Genomic DNA, 18,094 nt, shown 5'->3' with positions numbered 1-18,094 from the left:
TAAGCTCCACTGTTGGCACAGCTAATTTCTTTAAAACTTTAGCATTGGAATGAAGTCATGGTGACGTTAAAATGATCACTTTCATAAGCAGCCTAGCAAAATTTTTGATAGGCTAATGTTCTTCATGCAGACCAGTCTCTGAGCACTTGACTACATGTGAATAAACTTGAAACTGTGGTTAAAAGTGCTAAAGGTTTTTATTAAGCAAAGCATAACTTGCTAATCTCTGCTGTTTAGATTTTTTTTCTTAACGGCAGTAAGTAACAGCATTTCCTGAAACCGTCAGCCTGAAAGAGCCTCGCGGTGCGGCTGTGCTTCAAGCGAAGAAAATGAAAAAGCCTCTGTATACCAGAGCACACGAGTGCGCTCCCATGTTGCATTTAATGAAGGTGACTTTTAACACGATATTGTTAAGGATGCCGTTCAGTGGAGAAACCACTGTAGTAGGCGTGGTGAGAAAATTGGAATTGGTCAACAAGGTTGTGATGTCATAACCACATGACGTCATGTCGGTAATTAAAACACCCCACTACAATCACAGAGTACAACAATGACATCACTACGGAATTAATCATTGGTCTACAGGGTCCTCACATCATTTTACCGCCATTACCTAGTGCCTGTGAAGAAAGAAAATTGTGTCGAAAAACGGTCGAGCTGTGGCTCGAACCGCTGCTCCCTGAGTCTGGAGCTGGGCGCGCTACCCCTCGACCACTGAGGGACTTTTTTTTCTTTATTGACTTCAAAGGTGTGGGAATACAATGCAATACAAGTCAGGTGGCTAGTTACAAAACTGCAGTACTCTTGGCTGGCTGAGAACTCTTTCAGTTGTGTTAGATTTCAAGACAGCAATAGCTTTATCCTCGCAGTCTCTGTCCTTAATCATGCCATGGGTTTTTAAATGTTTCTTCGGCTTGGTTAAAGGAAGGCCTTGTGAGAAATAAAAATAAATTTTTTTTAAGTACTAAAATAAATAAAGTAAAGAACAGGGTTTGTGTCTGCGAAGTGTTATGCAAAGAGGATCCCAGGTCGCTGAAGGGATCCATTGAAGCTGTCACGTCATACCCTTAGAGCAGAGCTTAAATGTCCCCCGAATTTTTATCAAAGGATAAGATTGAAGCATAGCCACATTGACATGATGGCCCTCGCGATATAGTTAAACTCGGGTATCACTAGCACATCTTGAGAACTATGGCTTGTAGCGTTCCTCCTCCAAATGAAAGAAATATGTCAGCCGATGCATTTGCTGCTGCCGGTGCTGATGACCCCATTGACCCGTGGGCAGATGAGTGCATGACCTTTATCGTGCTTATGAAGTAAACAACAAATGCTCTGTAAGCTTGTGAGCATGAAGGCAAAAATCTTCCATTTCTGTTGCAATCACCGCAACTTGAAATAGCCGTGAAGGAGTGTTGTTTTTACCATAACAGTGAACCTGTCTCCTTGTCTCTTCTATCAATGAGTGTGCAGAAGCACTACGCGTATGTCATCTGTCTGCCAAACAGTGAACATAGGAACAAATGTGACCGAACAGGCCAACAGCATTGACATCGTCTCTTCCTGATTCTTTCCTTTTTTCAGCGCTCTACTGGCTAAGCAAGCACCGCTAGCACAAAGCCTGGCTCGCAGCAGCCTCAAAATCAGCAGCACACTTCATTTTTTTTACTACTGAATGTCGTTAAAGTATGTGATACACTAAAAACATATTTTCGATACTGTTACTCCGGTATTTTCATTTTTAGCAAGCGCTGCCTTATATCAGTACACAAAATGTATCAAAAGATAGTATTGAAGATGCATGTATCTTCGATACAAAGTGGACAGAACAGAACAAAAGGAAGAACTAACTAGGAGATGCGTGTTGCTGTTCACGTCTCTAAAAGCTCTGCTGCTTCATCTCTGCATACATTGTAATGCATTTCACTGTTCACTTCATGATCACGGTTACCTCAGTGCAGGCGGTTCCAGAGGGACAGTCCGAATGACCTGCAATGCATGGAAACAGAGATTAGTGCTTACATTGATTCATTAATCAGAAGTTGTTTGAGTTGTACATTTAGCAGAAGGCCGTGTAGTGGGCGTCAGCTGGAGAGCCAGTAATTTGAAGCACTTCTTTGTCTCGGGTGGCAGTGTTACGTCATCGTGCAGAACTTTGTCTATGAAAGGAAACTAATATGATGCAAACACAACTAGTGTACTAAAATTTATTGGAAAGATTGCATATATCAGCTTAAACTTCAATACAAGGTGACATCGAAAAGTTTTGTAACATGCCAACAGAGGGCAGCACAAGGCTGCATGCACAGTTGAAGGAAGTACTGAGCTGCATGAGTCAGTGTGTCCAAAGATATTCTCCTGTGTGCATCGGAAACTGTGTAACTTGCTATTATGACCAATTGCGTTTTCATGTCTGTGACCGAGCTCTCCTCACATGTGAGTCCATTGCCCGAAACAGCATCATCATTTTACTTGTACACCCAACCTACTCGCCAGATTTAGCTCTTGTAGACGTCGTCCTGTTTCCAAAGGTGAAGATCCAGCTTAAAGGTCATCTTTCTGACACCACTGCGAAGATCCAGTGCGAATCGCAAAAGGTGCTTGATGTGCTTCGAAAAGAGGACTTCAAGGACACATTCCAGCAGCGGCAGGTACGCTGGGAGCGCTGTATGGCTGTGCAAAAGGAGTACTTTGAAAGTGATAATGCATAAATAATGCATAAATGTAGATATATAAAGTGCTTCCTTGCAAACTGAGCTATTCTTGAAAGTTTTCAATGCCACCTTGTATTAAGCTGCAGTATTGTTTACTTTAAAATATGCTTTCTTTACAAAAAGAGCACCAGGGTTGCTCATTTTTTATGATGTATGTCAGAAGAAATTAAATTCAGTGCATCATACTTGTCCTTGGTGCCGGCAATCCCGGGCACGGAGCAGCAGGGAATTTCGCAGTTCTTTTGAAAGGAGTGTGGAGCATAACGGTTGTAGAGCCCCCAGATGCTGTTCATCAGCTTGGGGTTGTACTTTGGCAGTGTTGTCTTGACAGCTGCAGAGCACAAAAATATGTTTTGGTAATCCGGTGAGCATCTTTTCCTTTGCTTGATATCCGTGCCTTTAAGAATGGAAGTTACCGTCTTTATGGTGATGTGCACTGATTGATTTGAAGAAGGCCTGTTTCTTTATGTGTGCATGTGCACATTATAGTTGAGGAAACTACATGTTCAGTTGGTTGATTTGGGGCAAGAGTGCACGTTTCACAGCTGGGTGCCGAAAATTGTTGAACTGAATTAGATCTTTTTGTCAGCCGAACTGATGGAATGTGCTGTTTTGCACTGAACCAACCTGGTGAAGGGGTATCCTCACCAGTGATGAGTAAAGAAGAAAAGAAACTTGAACTGAACCTTTAGGATGTGCCACCAAAATTACTGATATATGTGACACACACAGTATGCCAGCTAATGTTGATTCATTGCTGAAACTTACTGCTAGTTGGTGGTTCATAGAGGACGCCAACATTTTTTGACTGCTCATCAGTGAGCTTCTTGTGGAGATCCATTGTTGAGTGCATTGTGTATGGAATGGATGCCATGGCTGCAAGAAACAAAAGTTAGCAAAGTTAGTAAAGTTAGCACGCCTTCCACGTTGTGGAATAAATGACAGAACCATAACCAGATGACAGCTTAACTCCATGTATAAACAGTGTTTTTCTGCGCCTCTCCCTAGACAACGTTCCATACCTCCTTCCTGCAAGAAAATGGTTATTCTTAAGTCAGTGCTACCATTTACAAGGACACTGTAATTGCATACATTTTTTGTAAAAGGCTACAGTTTTGCATGAAATAAGGTGCATAGGATGTTGATGTGCTGGCTATGTCACATGCGCATGTGTTGCAATGGCAGGTTTAATTGCCTTTATTAATGTCTGGTAAAGTGCGGTTTTTCCAGAATGGCTGTGTCATTTGTGCTTTGCTTTGCGATGTTTTGCTGGTCTTCTCCAGCACAGTTGGTCACATTTTGTTTTGTAAACGTTTTGCATTTCGAGAAAAATTGCACTCACGCTTACACTGTGCTGATGCCTGCCACAGCAGAAGGACAAACTGCGTGTGTAGGAATATACCCGTGAAAACGTAACATGAAGTGCACTGCAGAATAGCATTCCATAAGATGGCTCATAGATAGCGGTAGCCACGCTCTGCTTTTGTTGTTGTGTGGCAACCACAGTGAGTAGTGTCGGCCCCGCAGGAGAGGAAATGACGTTAGCACGCACTGCAGATTGTAGTTGGGCCGGGGCGAAGGCACATGGTCAGCTCTGGTCATGTGTGTCACCGCATTTGCTCTAGGTGCCACTGCATTCAGCCGCTTAAATTTTCGTTCTAAGCAGCCTATTCAACGTCTCTTGCTGCATAAGGCTCCTGTGTCTGTATGAAGCGCTGGAATGCTCGCTCTTCAGTAGCACTCAAAATGTGGCGGCTAAATTCCATGGTTAATTCCGGGATAAATTCCTGGGCTGCAACAACCATGTTTTGACAGAGCGAAAATACCTTCGCAAATACCCAGTCTGCCATGGCGGCTGAATGATTAGAGCGCCCGGCTACTGGGTCCAGCGTCATCCTGTGTTACTGTTTTGTGTCTCCTCCGTCCTTTGCGCTGGTTTTCTTTCAACGATTGCAACACATGTAAGCAAAACTTTATATTTTCATTTTATTGAGCACCCATGGAGGCGGCCGTTAACAGTTGGCGGGTGCTTTGAAGAAGAGTGCGTCAAGTACGCTTCGTCATTTTGAAGCTATATTTTTAAAATACTACGATAAATGTGTGTTATGAAGCCGTCATACCTCCAAGAGTTGCTCTATTCGCTGAGTGTTTCCCTGAATCATGAAAGCTTCTCGTGTAATCTGACATTTCTGCCACGCACGCTATATTTTCTCGCAAATATTGCCATTTAAACGATAGCAAGTTTTACATTGAAGAGTCCTCAAAGAGCACGATATAAACTAACTGCACACTGTAGGAGACGGCTAGCACCGTGGTCACACATAGGTGGTGCTGGGGGACGCTTGGGTACGCTTAAACATTTTAAAAGCGAAATAGGAGGAAAACAAAAAAAATTAACAAGGCGGAAATTACAGGCTAGGTGGCACAAGCTGCCGCCCGATACAAAGGGTAATGCCATTATCATCCATCCATCCATCTAGTCAGAGGGCTATACCGGAGGGGGCCTGGGGTGTCATCTGCGGTACCATCTGCTACAGTGCGTGGTTCTATTTCGTGCGCTTTGGTGTTAAGAACTGCTTATTCAGATAATGCTGTCTAGGCTGTCGCTAATTTGAACGACTGTATTAGTGAACAAATTTAATGCACGCGGAATCATGTCGGATGTAATGTGGGACTACATGGGAAGCTTGTGTGATTCGGGGAAACACTCGGCGGATAGAATGCCTTTTGGGGCTATGGCCAGCTTCATAAAAAACTTCTATCGTGGCGTTTTAAACAGAAGGCTTCGAAATGACCGTACTTTCTCACACTGCTGTTCTTCAAAGCACTCGCCACTGTTAACTGTTAACAAACAGCGGCTTGCATGGGTACTCTTTGAAACGAGAAAAATATTTGTGAATGTTTTGCTTACAGGTGTTCCAATGGCTCGTACTCGTGTTCTGGAGCCCAGCCGACAATTGCCCCCACGCGCATGTAACACGGAATGCTAAAAATACATTGCCTTCTAAATTACGCTTTTTACTTTCAGAACCTGTTCTAGGATGAATTTGGTTATTCTTCACGAAGGGATGACGTCACAGGTGTGCTGTGAAAACGCCTTTGAAAACTTGCCTATGGGCGTTAAGCTTACTTTTCACCCCAAAGTTTTTGCCCAGTCATTCAATCCGGCAACAGCCATGCCATTGCATCTTGCTTATGCCGCAGATCAGTGTTGGTTCATCTGTGACGCAGCGGAGGGTGCTAAGAATTTCTGGCTCCAGACAGGCCGCCATTATAATCTGAACTTGGCAACATTTAGTGCTAGAACCTTATCTAGTGAGCTTAGCCTAGCAGTGCTGTTCGAGGAACTAGTGGGCATTAAATGGGATGTCATAGGGCTTAGTGAGGTTAGGAGGACAGGTGAGGCGTATACAATATTAAAGGGCGGGCATATACTGTGCTATTGCAGATTATCGGATATACGAGAACTAGGTGTGGGATTCCTCATTAATCAGGATATAGCTGGCAACGCAGAGTAGTTCCATAGTATTAACGAAAGGGTGGCAGCTATCGTAATTAGGCTCAATAGGAAGTACAAGCTGAAGGTGGTGCAGGCCTACGCGCCTACATCCAGCCATGATAACCAAACCATTGAAAGCTTCCATGAAGACGTGGAATCAGCAATGAACAAAGTAAAATCATAGTACTCTGTACCGATGGGTGACTTCAGTGCAAAGGTAGGCAAGAAGCAGGCTGGCGACCAGGCGGTAGGAGACTATGGGATAGGTTCTAGGAATAGCAGGGGAGAGTTATTAGTAGAGTTCACAGATAGAAATAATTTACGGATTAGGAATACCTTCTTCCGCAAACGAGAGAACAGGAAGTGAACCTGGAAGAGCCCCAATGGTGAGACTAAAAATAAAATCGACTTCATACTATGCGCTCAACCTGGCATCGTTCAGGATATGGACATCCTCGGAAAGGTGTGTTGTAGTGACCGCAGAATGGTAAGGTCTCAAATTCGCTTAGACTTGAAGAGACAAACGGAAGAAGCTAGTGAAGAGGAAGTCCATTAACGAGTTAGCGGTAAGAGGGAAAATACAGGAATTCAGGATATCGCTGCAAAACAGATATTCAGCTTTAACTGAGGAAGACTAATCTTCATACAGTGAACGATAATCTGACAGCTGTCTTTACGGAGTGCGCAGTAGAAATAGGCGGTAAGACGGTTTGACAGGATACCGTCAAGCTATCTCAGGAGACGGAATATCTGATTAGGAAATGCCAAAGCATGAGAGCTTCTAACCCTACAGACAGAATAGGACTAGTTGAGCTATCGAAGTTAATAAGTGCAAGGTAGCCAACATAAGGAGTGTAAGACGGACAATTGAGGTTTGATGCCCCAGCAGCCAGTGCCGCCGAAGGAGAGAAAGCAGACTGAAGACGAAGCTGACGAAGTTCAGTTTGGTGTTCACGAACGCTTGACCACTATGCTGCGGAGTACTAACAAAGATTGTGGCCGTCCACATTTATTCCTTGATTTGCTTCTTTACACTTGGTGGAGGTGCCGCCTGTTCTCACCCTGGAGCTACGGACCTTAAGGACCCACGGACCTGAGGCCCTTCTTCGGGAGTGTCGCATCGTTCACCCTACAACATCTTCATACCATCCCCAGACGAGCGGCATGACCGAGCGCTTTAACCGGACTCTCGGCGACATGATGGCCAAGTACATTTCATCCGATCACTTAAACTGGGACCGCATTCTACCATGCGTTACCTACGCTTACAATTCTGCAACGCTAGAAACTACTCGTTTTTTCTTCATATTTTCTTCTCTATGGCTGGGAGCCATCTTCCATTATGGACACTACACTCCCTTACCGCCCAGATTCCTCCGAATTTACAACCGTCTCTCAAGCCGCTGCGCAGGCCAAAGAATGTTGTCAACTCGTCTGTTCCTTTACTTCCCACAAACAGCACCGTCAGAAAAGTGCCCGCGCCACTTCTAGCTGTCTGCCACTGGCTTACCTTCCTGAATCCTTAGTTTGGCTTTGGGTGCCCTCCTCCAGCCCGGGCCAGTCTACAAAACTGCTGAGCAAATACTATGGCCCTTATCGCTTAGTTCAACAGACTTATCTAGTTAATTATCTCGTCGAGCCCCTCACGCCTTCGCGTGATCATCGCCGCCGCAGCCGTGAAATTGTCCACTTCGACCGCCTGTAACACTAGTACGACCCCGCTATCATCTCGAACCCTTGGGCCAGCAGGATGGTGCCTTTTCACCCCGGGGGTTTTGTAAGACAGACAATTGGGGTTTGATGCCCCAGCGGCCAGTGCCGCCTAAGGAGTGAAAGCAGATCGAAGACGAAGCTGACGAAGTTCAGTTTGGCGTTCACGAACGCTTGACCACTGAGCTGCAGAGTACTAACTATGATTGAGGCCGTCCACATTTATTCCTTGATTTGCTTCTTTACAGGAGGTTTAATATGGAGAGAATCGAGCATGCTCTAAAGAACGGAGGTAGCCTAAGAGTGGTGAAGAGGGAACTAGGCATAGGTAAAAACCAGATGTATGCGTTAATAGACAAGGAAGGCAATGTCATTAGCAATATGGATAAGATGGTTAAATTGGCCGAAGAGTTGTACACAAATCTATCCGGTAGCCAATGTAATCAGAACTTTAATGAGAATGAAAGAGACAGTAGCGCAGAGCAATGCGTCATCCCGCCAGTAATGAAAGAGGAAGTAAAGAAAGCCTTAGGAGCACTGCAAAGGGGAAAAGCGGCCGGTGAGAGTCGGGTAGCAGCAGGTATGTTGAAGGACGGAGGGGAGATTGTGCTAGAAAAGCTAGCCACCCTGTATACGGAATGCCTTATGGCCTCGACCGTACCAGAAGCTTGGAAGAACGCAAACATTATCTTAATTTTTAAGAAAGGAGACTCCAAGGACCTGGAAAATCACACACCAATCAGCTTACTGTCCTTTGCCTACATGGTATTTACTAAGGTAATCGCTAACAGAGTCAGGGCAACCTTACACTTTAATCAACCAAATGATCAGGCAGGCTTTCATAAAGGATATTCCACAATAGTTCATATTCACACTATCAATCAGGTAATAGAGAAATGTGCAGAATATAACTATGATTATGATTATGAGAAAGTATTTGACTGAGTGGAAATCTCAGCAGTCATACAGGCATTGCAGAATCAGGGTATAGTAGAGACTTTTGTCAAAATACTGGAAGATATATATAGCAGCTACACAGCTACCATAGTCCTCCATAAAGTCAGCAATAAAATTCCAGTAAGGAAGGGCGTCGGTCAAGGATGCGTGATCTTGCCAATGCTATTCACCGCCTGTTTGCAGGAGGTATTTCAAGGCCTCAAATGGGAACAGTTGTGGAGTAGAGTTAATGGAGAATACCTAAATAATCTGTGATTCACTGATGACATTGCCTTGCTGAGTCACTCAGGAGGTGAACTGCAAATCATGATCAATGAGTTATACAGGCAGGGCGGAACGGTGGGTCTAAGAATTAACATGCAGAAAACCAAAGTAATGTTTAACAGTCTAACAAGGGAACAGCAGTTCACAATTGGCAGCTAGGTGCTGGAAGTGGTAAAGGAATACGTCCTTAGGGCAGGTAGTGGCAGCTGATCCGGATCATGGGAGGGAAACAACTAGAAGAATAAGATTGCGGTGGAGCGCATATGGAAGGTTCTCTCAGATCATGAATGGTAGTTTATCTATATCCCTCACGAGAATAGTGTACAACAGGTGTATCTTACCGGTACTCACGTCCAAGGCAGAAACATGGAGGCTAACGAAAAAGGTTCAGCTTAAGTTAAAGACAACTCAGCGAGCCATGGAAAGAAAAATGATCAGTGTAACATTAAGAGACCGGAAGCGGGCAGAGTGGGTGAGGGAACAAACGTGGGTTAATGACATCCTATTCTAAATCAAGAAGAGGAAATGGGCTTGGGCAGGGCATGTTCTGCGAAGGCAAGATAACAGCTGGCCCTTAAGGGTAACGGAGTGGATTCCAAGAGAAGGCAAGCGTAGAAGGGGGCAGCAAAAGGTTAGGTGGGCGGATGAGATTAGGAAGTTTACAGGCATAGGATGGACGTAGCTGGCAAGGGACAGGGTTAATTGGAGAGACATGGGAGAGGCCTTTACCCTGCAGTAGGCATAGTCAGGCTAATGATGATATCTGCGATGGAGAGAATAAAATTAATGTGCTTTAAACGAGACCGATACAGTTGTAGTTATAGTATAAGCTAATATTTTACTGCTTGCGTTAAAGTTTAGGAAAATATTGTTTGTTCATGCTTTTTCGTCGTGAACGTATCGTGCATGAAACGCATTGGCACTGCTTGAAGCAAAGCTAGCAGCCTTGGGCAACACTTGAAGGCTCGCGACAGGGAGGAACCTCGGAATCTCGATAAAGTTCTGCGTTGCTTCATTGACTCGATAGACTATTGACTTGATGGCTATCGGAACCGCCCATGTAGCGGCACTCAATTGCTTTGAGTCGATAGACTATCGGTTCATGGGCCTTCAAAGTGCCCATGTGACACGGGTATTACCTTCATTGCATTTCGCACTGATTAAGGAAAGTCGTGGCAAAGTATCATATTGTTGTCGTTAAGCATGAGATGCTTTTAGCTTCTGTTGTCGGCGCACCACTGGTGAGCTTGGCGCCAGAACGGAGGAGAACATGGAAGCGAACCTAAATGAACTTTGGCAACGCTTTCAGTTGGCTTGCTGCTATGTGCTGCGCTGCCGCCGGAGCAGTGCATGCATCAACAAAAGCGTCTTCGTGGTCCCGTGGTTGGCGACGACTCTTTAGATAGGGGATCCAAGGCCTGGGCCCCTTGACGGGCACAGTTCTGAGATGGTAGTGAATGCCGTCCTGCAGGCTCCTCTGTTCCAGCCTAATCTGAGTTTGGTCGATTTATATAAATTAGCTCATCCCGGGTTCCTTGGCCCGATGCTGAATCTTGAGCCTTCCTGTAGGACACCAACGAGAATGCTGACATCCAAGAGTCGGGGCTTTCACCGACAACAAGCATAGACTGAGGCCGACAAGGAAGGCGGCTTCGTCGCCGTACCAGCCATATCTTCAGGGATGCTTCATGGAAAGATGCTAGAGGCTATGCGCAGCATTCCCGGACAACTACGGTTAGATGCTTCATGGAAAGACGCTAGAGGCTATGCGCAGCATTTCCGGACAACTACGGTTAAACTAGGAAAGGCTGAGACTGCAGCTATTTCTTTGTGAAAAAATTGGTGTGGAAAAGCTTGCTAATGGTATTCGAGATTGTAAAAGTAACAGTTAAAATGTGTTTTTTTTTTTACCGTAAAACCCACAAGAAAAGGATTCTTACGATGTATTCTTAGCGAATGAGGCTCTTGGCAAAGCCAAGTTAGTCGCTTCTTCTAGAACAGCTGAGTAATTTGGATGTCAATTCTCTGGATGTTGTTAATTCTTGCATGGCAGCAAGAGGGTAAACTTCATTTTTTCTATTGATGTTGGTGACCTCTTTTGTTCAATTTTACAGAGCGAGTTGTTGACTGCTGTCTTGTCTTGCATTGAAAAGAATCTGAGCATTTCTTTCCAGAACACCGCTGGGATTTCTGTAGGCAAGTTGATGGTGCATTTGGATGTTGCCTGTTTTCCACTGTCGTCTGCTTTCAAGAACAGTTATTTGTATAAAATAGGAGAATTTGTATTAGATCTTGCATGACTCCCGTGTTGTGCAATATTTTTTCGCGGGTCTTGGCAGAGTTTGTTGGAAGGTTTTGATGAGGACAAAGTTCTGAAGTCTTTTAGCTACGTTGTGATTTTTTACTTATTTTTAACAGGAACGCTCGACTTATCCAGAAACTGTGGAAAACGTTTTGTTCAGTTTTAAACTGCACGGGAGTTGTTTGAACTTCACTTATGAGTTAGCCAAAGACAGAAGGCTATGGTTTTTAGATATCAGCATAACCCTTAAAGACGAAGGTGTTTGCTGGATGCCCATGTGCTCGGAAGAATATTGCCTTATGATTCTGCCCATTCCAAGCCACTTAAACGCGTGATTGGTCAAACGTGCCTTGAAGCATGCTTGAAAAAAATCTGGTCATTAAGTACAGAAGGGCTCTGAAGGTCAAATTCGGAAGCTGGAACAATCTGGCTATCCGACTTTGATTATAAGGCCACTCGCAGAAGCCTTACCAAAAAAAAAAAAAGAAAGCTACAGAAACAGCACACAATGTGAAGTTGCCAAAGAGAAAATTTAGCTAGGCGTAATTCCTTATATCCATAATGTAGCGCGTTATGTGGCAACGAAGTACGAAGTGCGTGTTGTTTATGCCTCCCTCCAAATGCCGCAAAACTGATCACACCAAGTCAAAGAAAGAATGTCCGCGAAGAAGACAAGACAGTGAAGGAACACCATGTAAGTACACTTAGTGACATGCGGGAAATTGTACATTGACCAAACATGCCGATGCATTAACGATCGTGTAGCAGACTAATCGCGCGCTAAAATTGCACGGGTTCCCTCATACCGCATCATTGCAAATGTTGTGGTGAAGAAAAGGGCGAGAAATATGAAGCGATATACTGCAAGAAACAAAGATCTTAAATAGGAGGAAGGACATGACAGCGCGTGAACTAGTCGAGGCATTCCTGATGAAAGGAGGGAGCGAGTGTTAAAGCTCGGTCACTATTGTGCTTTATAAAAATGAAATGGATTTTTAGATAAAATGTGGTGGTACATGTGTGTGCCCCTTCTGATATATTTTTGCATTCCTCTCGCACGCAGCAAGGTGTCTCTCCACCCTCATTTTGCTATTTATTCACTTGCATCCACTGTGAATAAACAGTTGCGCATGTCTCGTCTCTGCTGTCTTTTTTTGCGCTTCGTCTTTTTATGAAACCATGTACCAACTAGCCCCCTCCGTGTATTACTAGGCCAGTATTAGTTAGTGTCTTAGCTGTATTCTGTTGCGTTACACCGCTAGCAATGCTATGCCAAAGAAAGCACTCTTGTAACGCAGAAAGCCTACTTTTAAAAATTGCAGAACGTCTTAGGTGAAACACCGATATATGCTCCTGCGGCATGTATGGAACACTAGCGAAGGCGATCTGTCTGTGCCGCCGCCGGTTTTTTTCACCACCGTTTCCAACTAAGCTACCCATGCGGAAACAATCACAAAGCCATTTCAGGAACACCTCCATTGGTAATTTGTGGTGGTCTAACCCTTGTTACCCGCACCTTTATTACCTTTCAGTCTTTGTCGTACAAAGTCAAGGCCTCCAGCTAATACGGAACAGTACACGATGGGTTTTTAGGGGAATCCCCCCAGGTAGATTAGTTATGTAATGAGGGGTCCACCCAAGCACAGCAATACAGCCACAAAGGAAAGCTCTACAGCTTCCACAGAAGCTTCGCAGTTGAAAAAAAATTGGATTTAGTCCGAGGTTTGCACCCGGTACCATCGCTTATCCAGGGCAGTCCCTCTAGCAACTGAGCTTCCTAAACATTATGATTTTGCGCTCCACTTTGGGTGACTCCCATGAACACTTGGGACTAACAGCGTTGCCGCTTCGAGTTTATCAGTTCGGCCTCGTGCTGCCATCTGCTAGCCTGCTAGCCTTCCTGGTTAGACTGCCCCTAGAAGAGTACTTTGCCGCCTTTTCTCCTGAGCAGCTGTGACCCTCAAAAATTGTTTTATCAGTCAGGGTGCCTGCATAGGTCTTGGAACCTTAGAGCGTGTGCACGAAGACGAATTGAAAAGAACAACTATAAATGGGTGAGTTGGTTCATGACCGAGAGACGCATAATGATAATGAACTTGGGGAAATTTTCTCGGAAGAAAGAAACTGTAGGGCCCTAAGAATTTTCATGCTGAAGCTTATGGCATTTATAGCGTCTTTGTGATATGAAATATCGTACAGCAAATTCAGTGCTCATGGTCGGTTTTTCCAGTTGTATAAATAACCTGAGAAAACTCCATCTCTGGAAAAATCGAAATAACTATATTTTAGCAAAAAATTGGAGCACCCTGTGTTTGCTGCCCGATCTTCAAAAATATGAGACCCTAAAATGAAGAGCCTTTGGTGCATCCAGATTTAATCGAATACCATGGTGACAACTGCGTGAAACAACACGAAACGTGCTCAGTATTGTCCGGGTGCATTATTAGAATCGTCTTTCTAGATAATACCATTTTTCTTTGTAAGCCGACTGAGTAGTCGGCACCGCACCCCAACACTGAGATGCGTCTGGTCCGAAGTAGTAGTAAAAGTGGCGCCTGTCGCTTTGGGACAGCTACAGACACGCCTCGTATCATTAAGCCGCCGCGGTGGCTCGGTGGTTATGGCGCTCGGCTGCTGACCCGAAAGACGCGGGTTCGATCCCGGCCGCAGCGGTCGAATTTCGATGGAGGCGAAATTCTAGAGGCCTGTGCGATGTCAGTGCACGTTAAAGAACCCCAGGTGGTCGAAATTTCCGGAACCCTTCAGTACGGCGTCCCTCATAGCCGGAGTCGCTCTGGGACGTTAATTAAACCCCTATAAACCAGCCCCGTACTACAGCGTACGCAACGCAGTAAACGATGCGTACGCCTAACTAAAAGACCGCTCGACACGCGTGCATAACAAGATACTTTACACACCAAATGTGCGGTGGCGCCCGACCGACCTCCATCCGCAGTTTAACGTCCCAAGCAACCACAGCTCATAGTGCTGTGGTTCCTGCTTTGTCAGGAAATACTGCTATTTCACGAATTGTTTTATTCCTGTTACAAATGCCTGTCTGTAGCAGACACGATCCGATTGTTGATGATATTATCGCGTCACGTCTGGCGCGCGAAAGGGTGCCTGTTTTGACGCGTGCGCGGCCTCGATGCAGCTGCGCGGGACAGCCATTGGTTCAGCGTTGGACCAAGGACGCCGGAGAGACGGCCCAGTTTTCCTTATCAGCAAGGCCCGCGTCAGTGCGCGGGGACAGCGTCCATAGCACGTGCGCTGATCATGATCGCCATGCTAGCTGTAAAACCGCTAACGGCCTTTCCATCTCCCGGCCGGAGCGCGTGGCGCTGTGACACCGATAGAAAAAAAAAAAAAAAAGTCCTCACTGACGTCAGAACCATCGCGCCTGAAAGCGCCGCCTCATTGTGCGCAGCAGCGATTTATTCTCTCCGGGACAATGGTGTAAACAGGCTGTCGCGAGGCCCCTGGGCAGAAAAATCCAGTGTGCAGCCAAGGGTTGTTTTGCGCGTCGCCTGCTGCCGGGTCAGTCTGTATATCTGAAACCTCTTCTTATCTTTGCTGAAGAGTGCCTGCATGCGGTTGTTTCCGGCGATAGCAAAAATAGGAACTGTAAAGCAGTGCATTTGCTGTCGATATTTTTTTTTCTGTTGCAGAGCTGCATGCACGGACTGACAGTTGATTATTCATTTATTATTTTCATGAGTACTGCCAGCCTTTAAAAAAAGGCCTGCTGCGAGGAGTGGAGGTTGCATAACTAGCAAACTAAATGGAAAAATTTGACAAGGCAATAATACAGAAGAAAATGCGATATCATAACTCCAACACACAACATACCTTAAAACGAGGAATTATCACACTAGCTAAAGATCATAAGCAAGAAGAAAAAAAAAGAACAAGGTACAAAGAACAAGAAAAGAACACAGACCTTGCACACGAGTGATACGCCAAATGTGCACATTGACGATTACCACATTGAAAATAAGCAGGGGCACAAGGGCGTGTAAGTCAAACAGCCAGTGTCATCATGCGCTCCGTCATTTATTTAAAGATGCATTATGAATGCACGCATAGAAGCAAAATCAGAAATGTGAGATTACCCAGGCAAGATAAAGAATGGCAACGCTTTGCTTATTGGTACTGCCTTGCGGAACATCACTATTTTTCGCAACGCAGTTGCACAAGGATGGAAGTGCAAAAAACGTATACCCTTGAGGGATCCCTTCCACGCAAGTGCTTTTTCGCTTCCTTCTAGGTCCTGCTTACACGTCCATACGCCAAGTGTTTCAGGGGAGCCCGCCACCAATTATTTTAAAACAGGGTTTTCCAGATATGGTGTTGAGGAAAAGAAATGACGCAGTTACTGTCTCGCATATCTTGGCGGACACCTGAACCGCGCCGTAAGGGAATGGATTGAAGAAAGAGGTGCCGCAGTTTAGGTCTCCGGAATAATTTCGACCACCTGGGGATCTTTAACGTGCCCTGACATCGCACAGCACGCAGGCGCCTTTTACGCTTCCCCTGCATCAAAACGCGGCCGCCGCGGTCGGATTCGAACCCGGGTACTCCGGCTCAGTAGCCGAGCGCCCCTACCACTAAGCCACCGCGGTGGGTATTTTTTTTTTATTTAATGGCGCAAGGGCAACTGCGGCCAAAGAGCGCCATGGCACAAGACATTTTCGTTTGCTCAAGGTGGGGTCAAAGACCCATTTTCCAAGCATTTCACTCTGAATTAGCCGAGCACCGGACCAGGGGAAAGCTTGTACCCATTTTATCACCGGTGGGCACCCGGCTTCAGTGGGGATCGAACCGCGCACCACCCGCATGCGAAGCAGATGCTCAAGCCACTGCGGTCAAAGGGTATTTTTTCGGATAAAGAGAAGCTTTTTGCGGCATGTTTATACTAGCATTGGCGGACGTCAAAAAACGATGGTGCAACAAAATGCTTAGAAACCTGGACGAAAAATCTATAACACCACTGACGAATTTCGTGCAAGAATGCTGGGAGAAGGGGGAGATTCCCAAACAGTGGAAAACCGCTAAGGTAGTTTTCATACCTAGGCCAGGGAAACCGCTCACCATAGAAAATCTGAGGCCTCTATCCCTCACATCTTGCTTCGGAAAACTGATGGAACATGTGATACAAACGCGACTAAACAATTTCATCGAAGACAACGACTTATACCCCCATTCGATGATAGGTTTTAGATCGCATTTGTCCACGCAAGATGTCGCGATACAACTCAAGCAGGACATATTAGACACTAAGTCGCTCGATGCGAAAGCACTAGTGGGGCTTCACCTCACGCAAGCTTTCGATAATGTAAAACACGAGGCGGTGCTAGAAAACCTGGCTCTCTTAAGCGCACATACAACATTGGCAATTTTCTCTCGGGCAGAATAGCGCGCATCCAGTTTGGTGAAAGTCGGTCTCCAGACATACACTTGGGCACCATAGGCACCCCGCAGGGTTCGGTACTTTCCCCCTTCTCTTCAGCGTGGCCATGATACGCCTACCGGTGAGGTTGGAGGGGATAGATGATTGAACTCCTGCATGTATGCGGACGACATCACCATGAGGGTGACCCATGGAAGCGACGCGCACGTCGAAAGTACGCTACAGAGGGCCATAAATGAGGTCGAAAACTATGTCAGCCACAGAGGATTGCAAGGCTCGCCGCAGGAGTCTGAACTTCTTTTTTTACGCCCTCTGCATCAGAGACAAAATATAACCATCCCTAACATCAAATTACAAGCACAAGGGGCGGAGATCCCTCAGGTTGAAACAATCAGAATTTTAGGCTTAATTATACAAATCAACGGCTATAGCGGTGATGCAGTAATTAAGATGGAGAATTGCGCACAACAAACGATGCGCCTCGTACAGCGGATTGCCATCAGGAGACACGGCATGAAAGAGCATAATCTCCTGCGGCTGGTACAGGCCTCCGTAGTTAGCCGTATCTCGTATGCTGCCCCCTTCCTCGATCTTAAATTGGCAGAAAAGGAAAAAAGGTGGAATTATCAGGCAGATGGAATTATACGAAGCAGGCTGTATAGGGTTGCCCATCCGTACATCCACGCACCGCCTCCTAGAGCTAGGCGTATGCACAATACCCTGGAATAAATTGCGGAAGTATAGTAAGAACGTCCCAAGTCGAACTCTTTGTCGGGACCACAATCGGCAGGGCCATTCTTGACAAACTCCATCTGAGTCGAGACAACAGAAAGTCGACATGCTCGGAGAAATTCAGAAAAATATGATCGTACCACCACTACTCAGGAATATGCGTCCTATTCATCACTTAGTGCGCCGGGCGAAACGGGCAGGAGCGCTTGAGAGACGCTTCCGCTCCTGCTAAGACAAGGACGTGGTCTACGTGGATGCCGCAGAGTATGGTAAGAACACGACGACCCTCGCGTTCGTCAATAATAAACAACTGCTAAAAACTGCCTATATACACTCGGGTAACCCGGAGACTGCACAGGAGAGAGAGGGAGGGTGTATTGACTTGAAAGGCAGAGAGGTTGGCCTGAAAGATATCTGGCCTGCTACTCTGCTCTGGGGAAGGGGAAGAGGAGAAAAAAGAGGGTCACGATGGGGCGTGACTGCAGGGGAAGCAGCAGTCACTGGCTCGT

General features: G+C 45.7%; 2 protein-coding genes across 3 annotated transcripts in view; both read right to left on the bottom strand.

The window, feature by feature from the left end:
• Nucleotides 1-18,094, bottom strand: part of Rpn11 (regulatory particle non-ATPase 11) — a 157,342-nt gene that overhangs the window by 29,244 nt on the left and 110,004 nt on the right. The window lies entirely within an intron of this gene.
• The window catches only part of LOC144129394 (uncharacterized), a 29,246-nt gene that overhangs the window by 3,996 nt on the left and 7,156 nt on the right, over nucleotides 1-18,094 (bottom strand). For both annotated transcript variants that reach the window (XM_077663513.1, XM_077663512.1), the window contains exons 3-5: nucleotides 3,480-3,587; nucleotides 2,898-3,042; nucleotides 1,949-1,986 (exon numbers count right to left, since the gene is read on the bottom strand). In XM_077663513.1, the coding sequence (XP_077519639.1) occupies nucleotides 1,950-1,986; nucleotides 2,898-3,042; nucleotides 3,480-3,585 (288 nt within the window). In that variant the 5' untranslated portion in view covers nucleotides 3,586-3,587 and the 3' untranslated portion in view covers nucleotide 1,949. The remainder of the gene's footprint in view (nucleotides 1-1,948; nucleotides 1,987-2,897; nucleotides 3,043-3,479; nucleotides 3,588-18,094) is intronic.

This window comes from Amblyomma americanum, chromosome 4, assembly GCF_052857255.1.
Source record: "Amblyomma americanum isolate KBUSLIRL-KWMA chromosome 4, ASM5285725v1, whole genome shotgun sequence".
In the NCBI taxonomy this organism is placed as follows: Eukaryota; Metazoa; Arthropoda; class Arachnida; order Ixodida; family Ixodidae; genus Amblyomma; species Amblyomma americanum.
The sequence above is the reverse complement of the archived record's forward strand: the minus strand, read 5'-3'. Positions and strand labels throughout refer to the sequence as shown.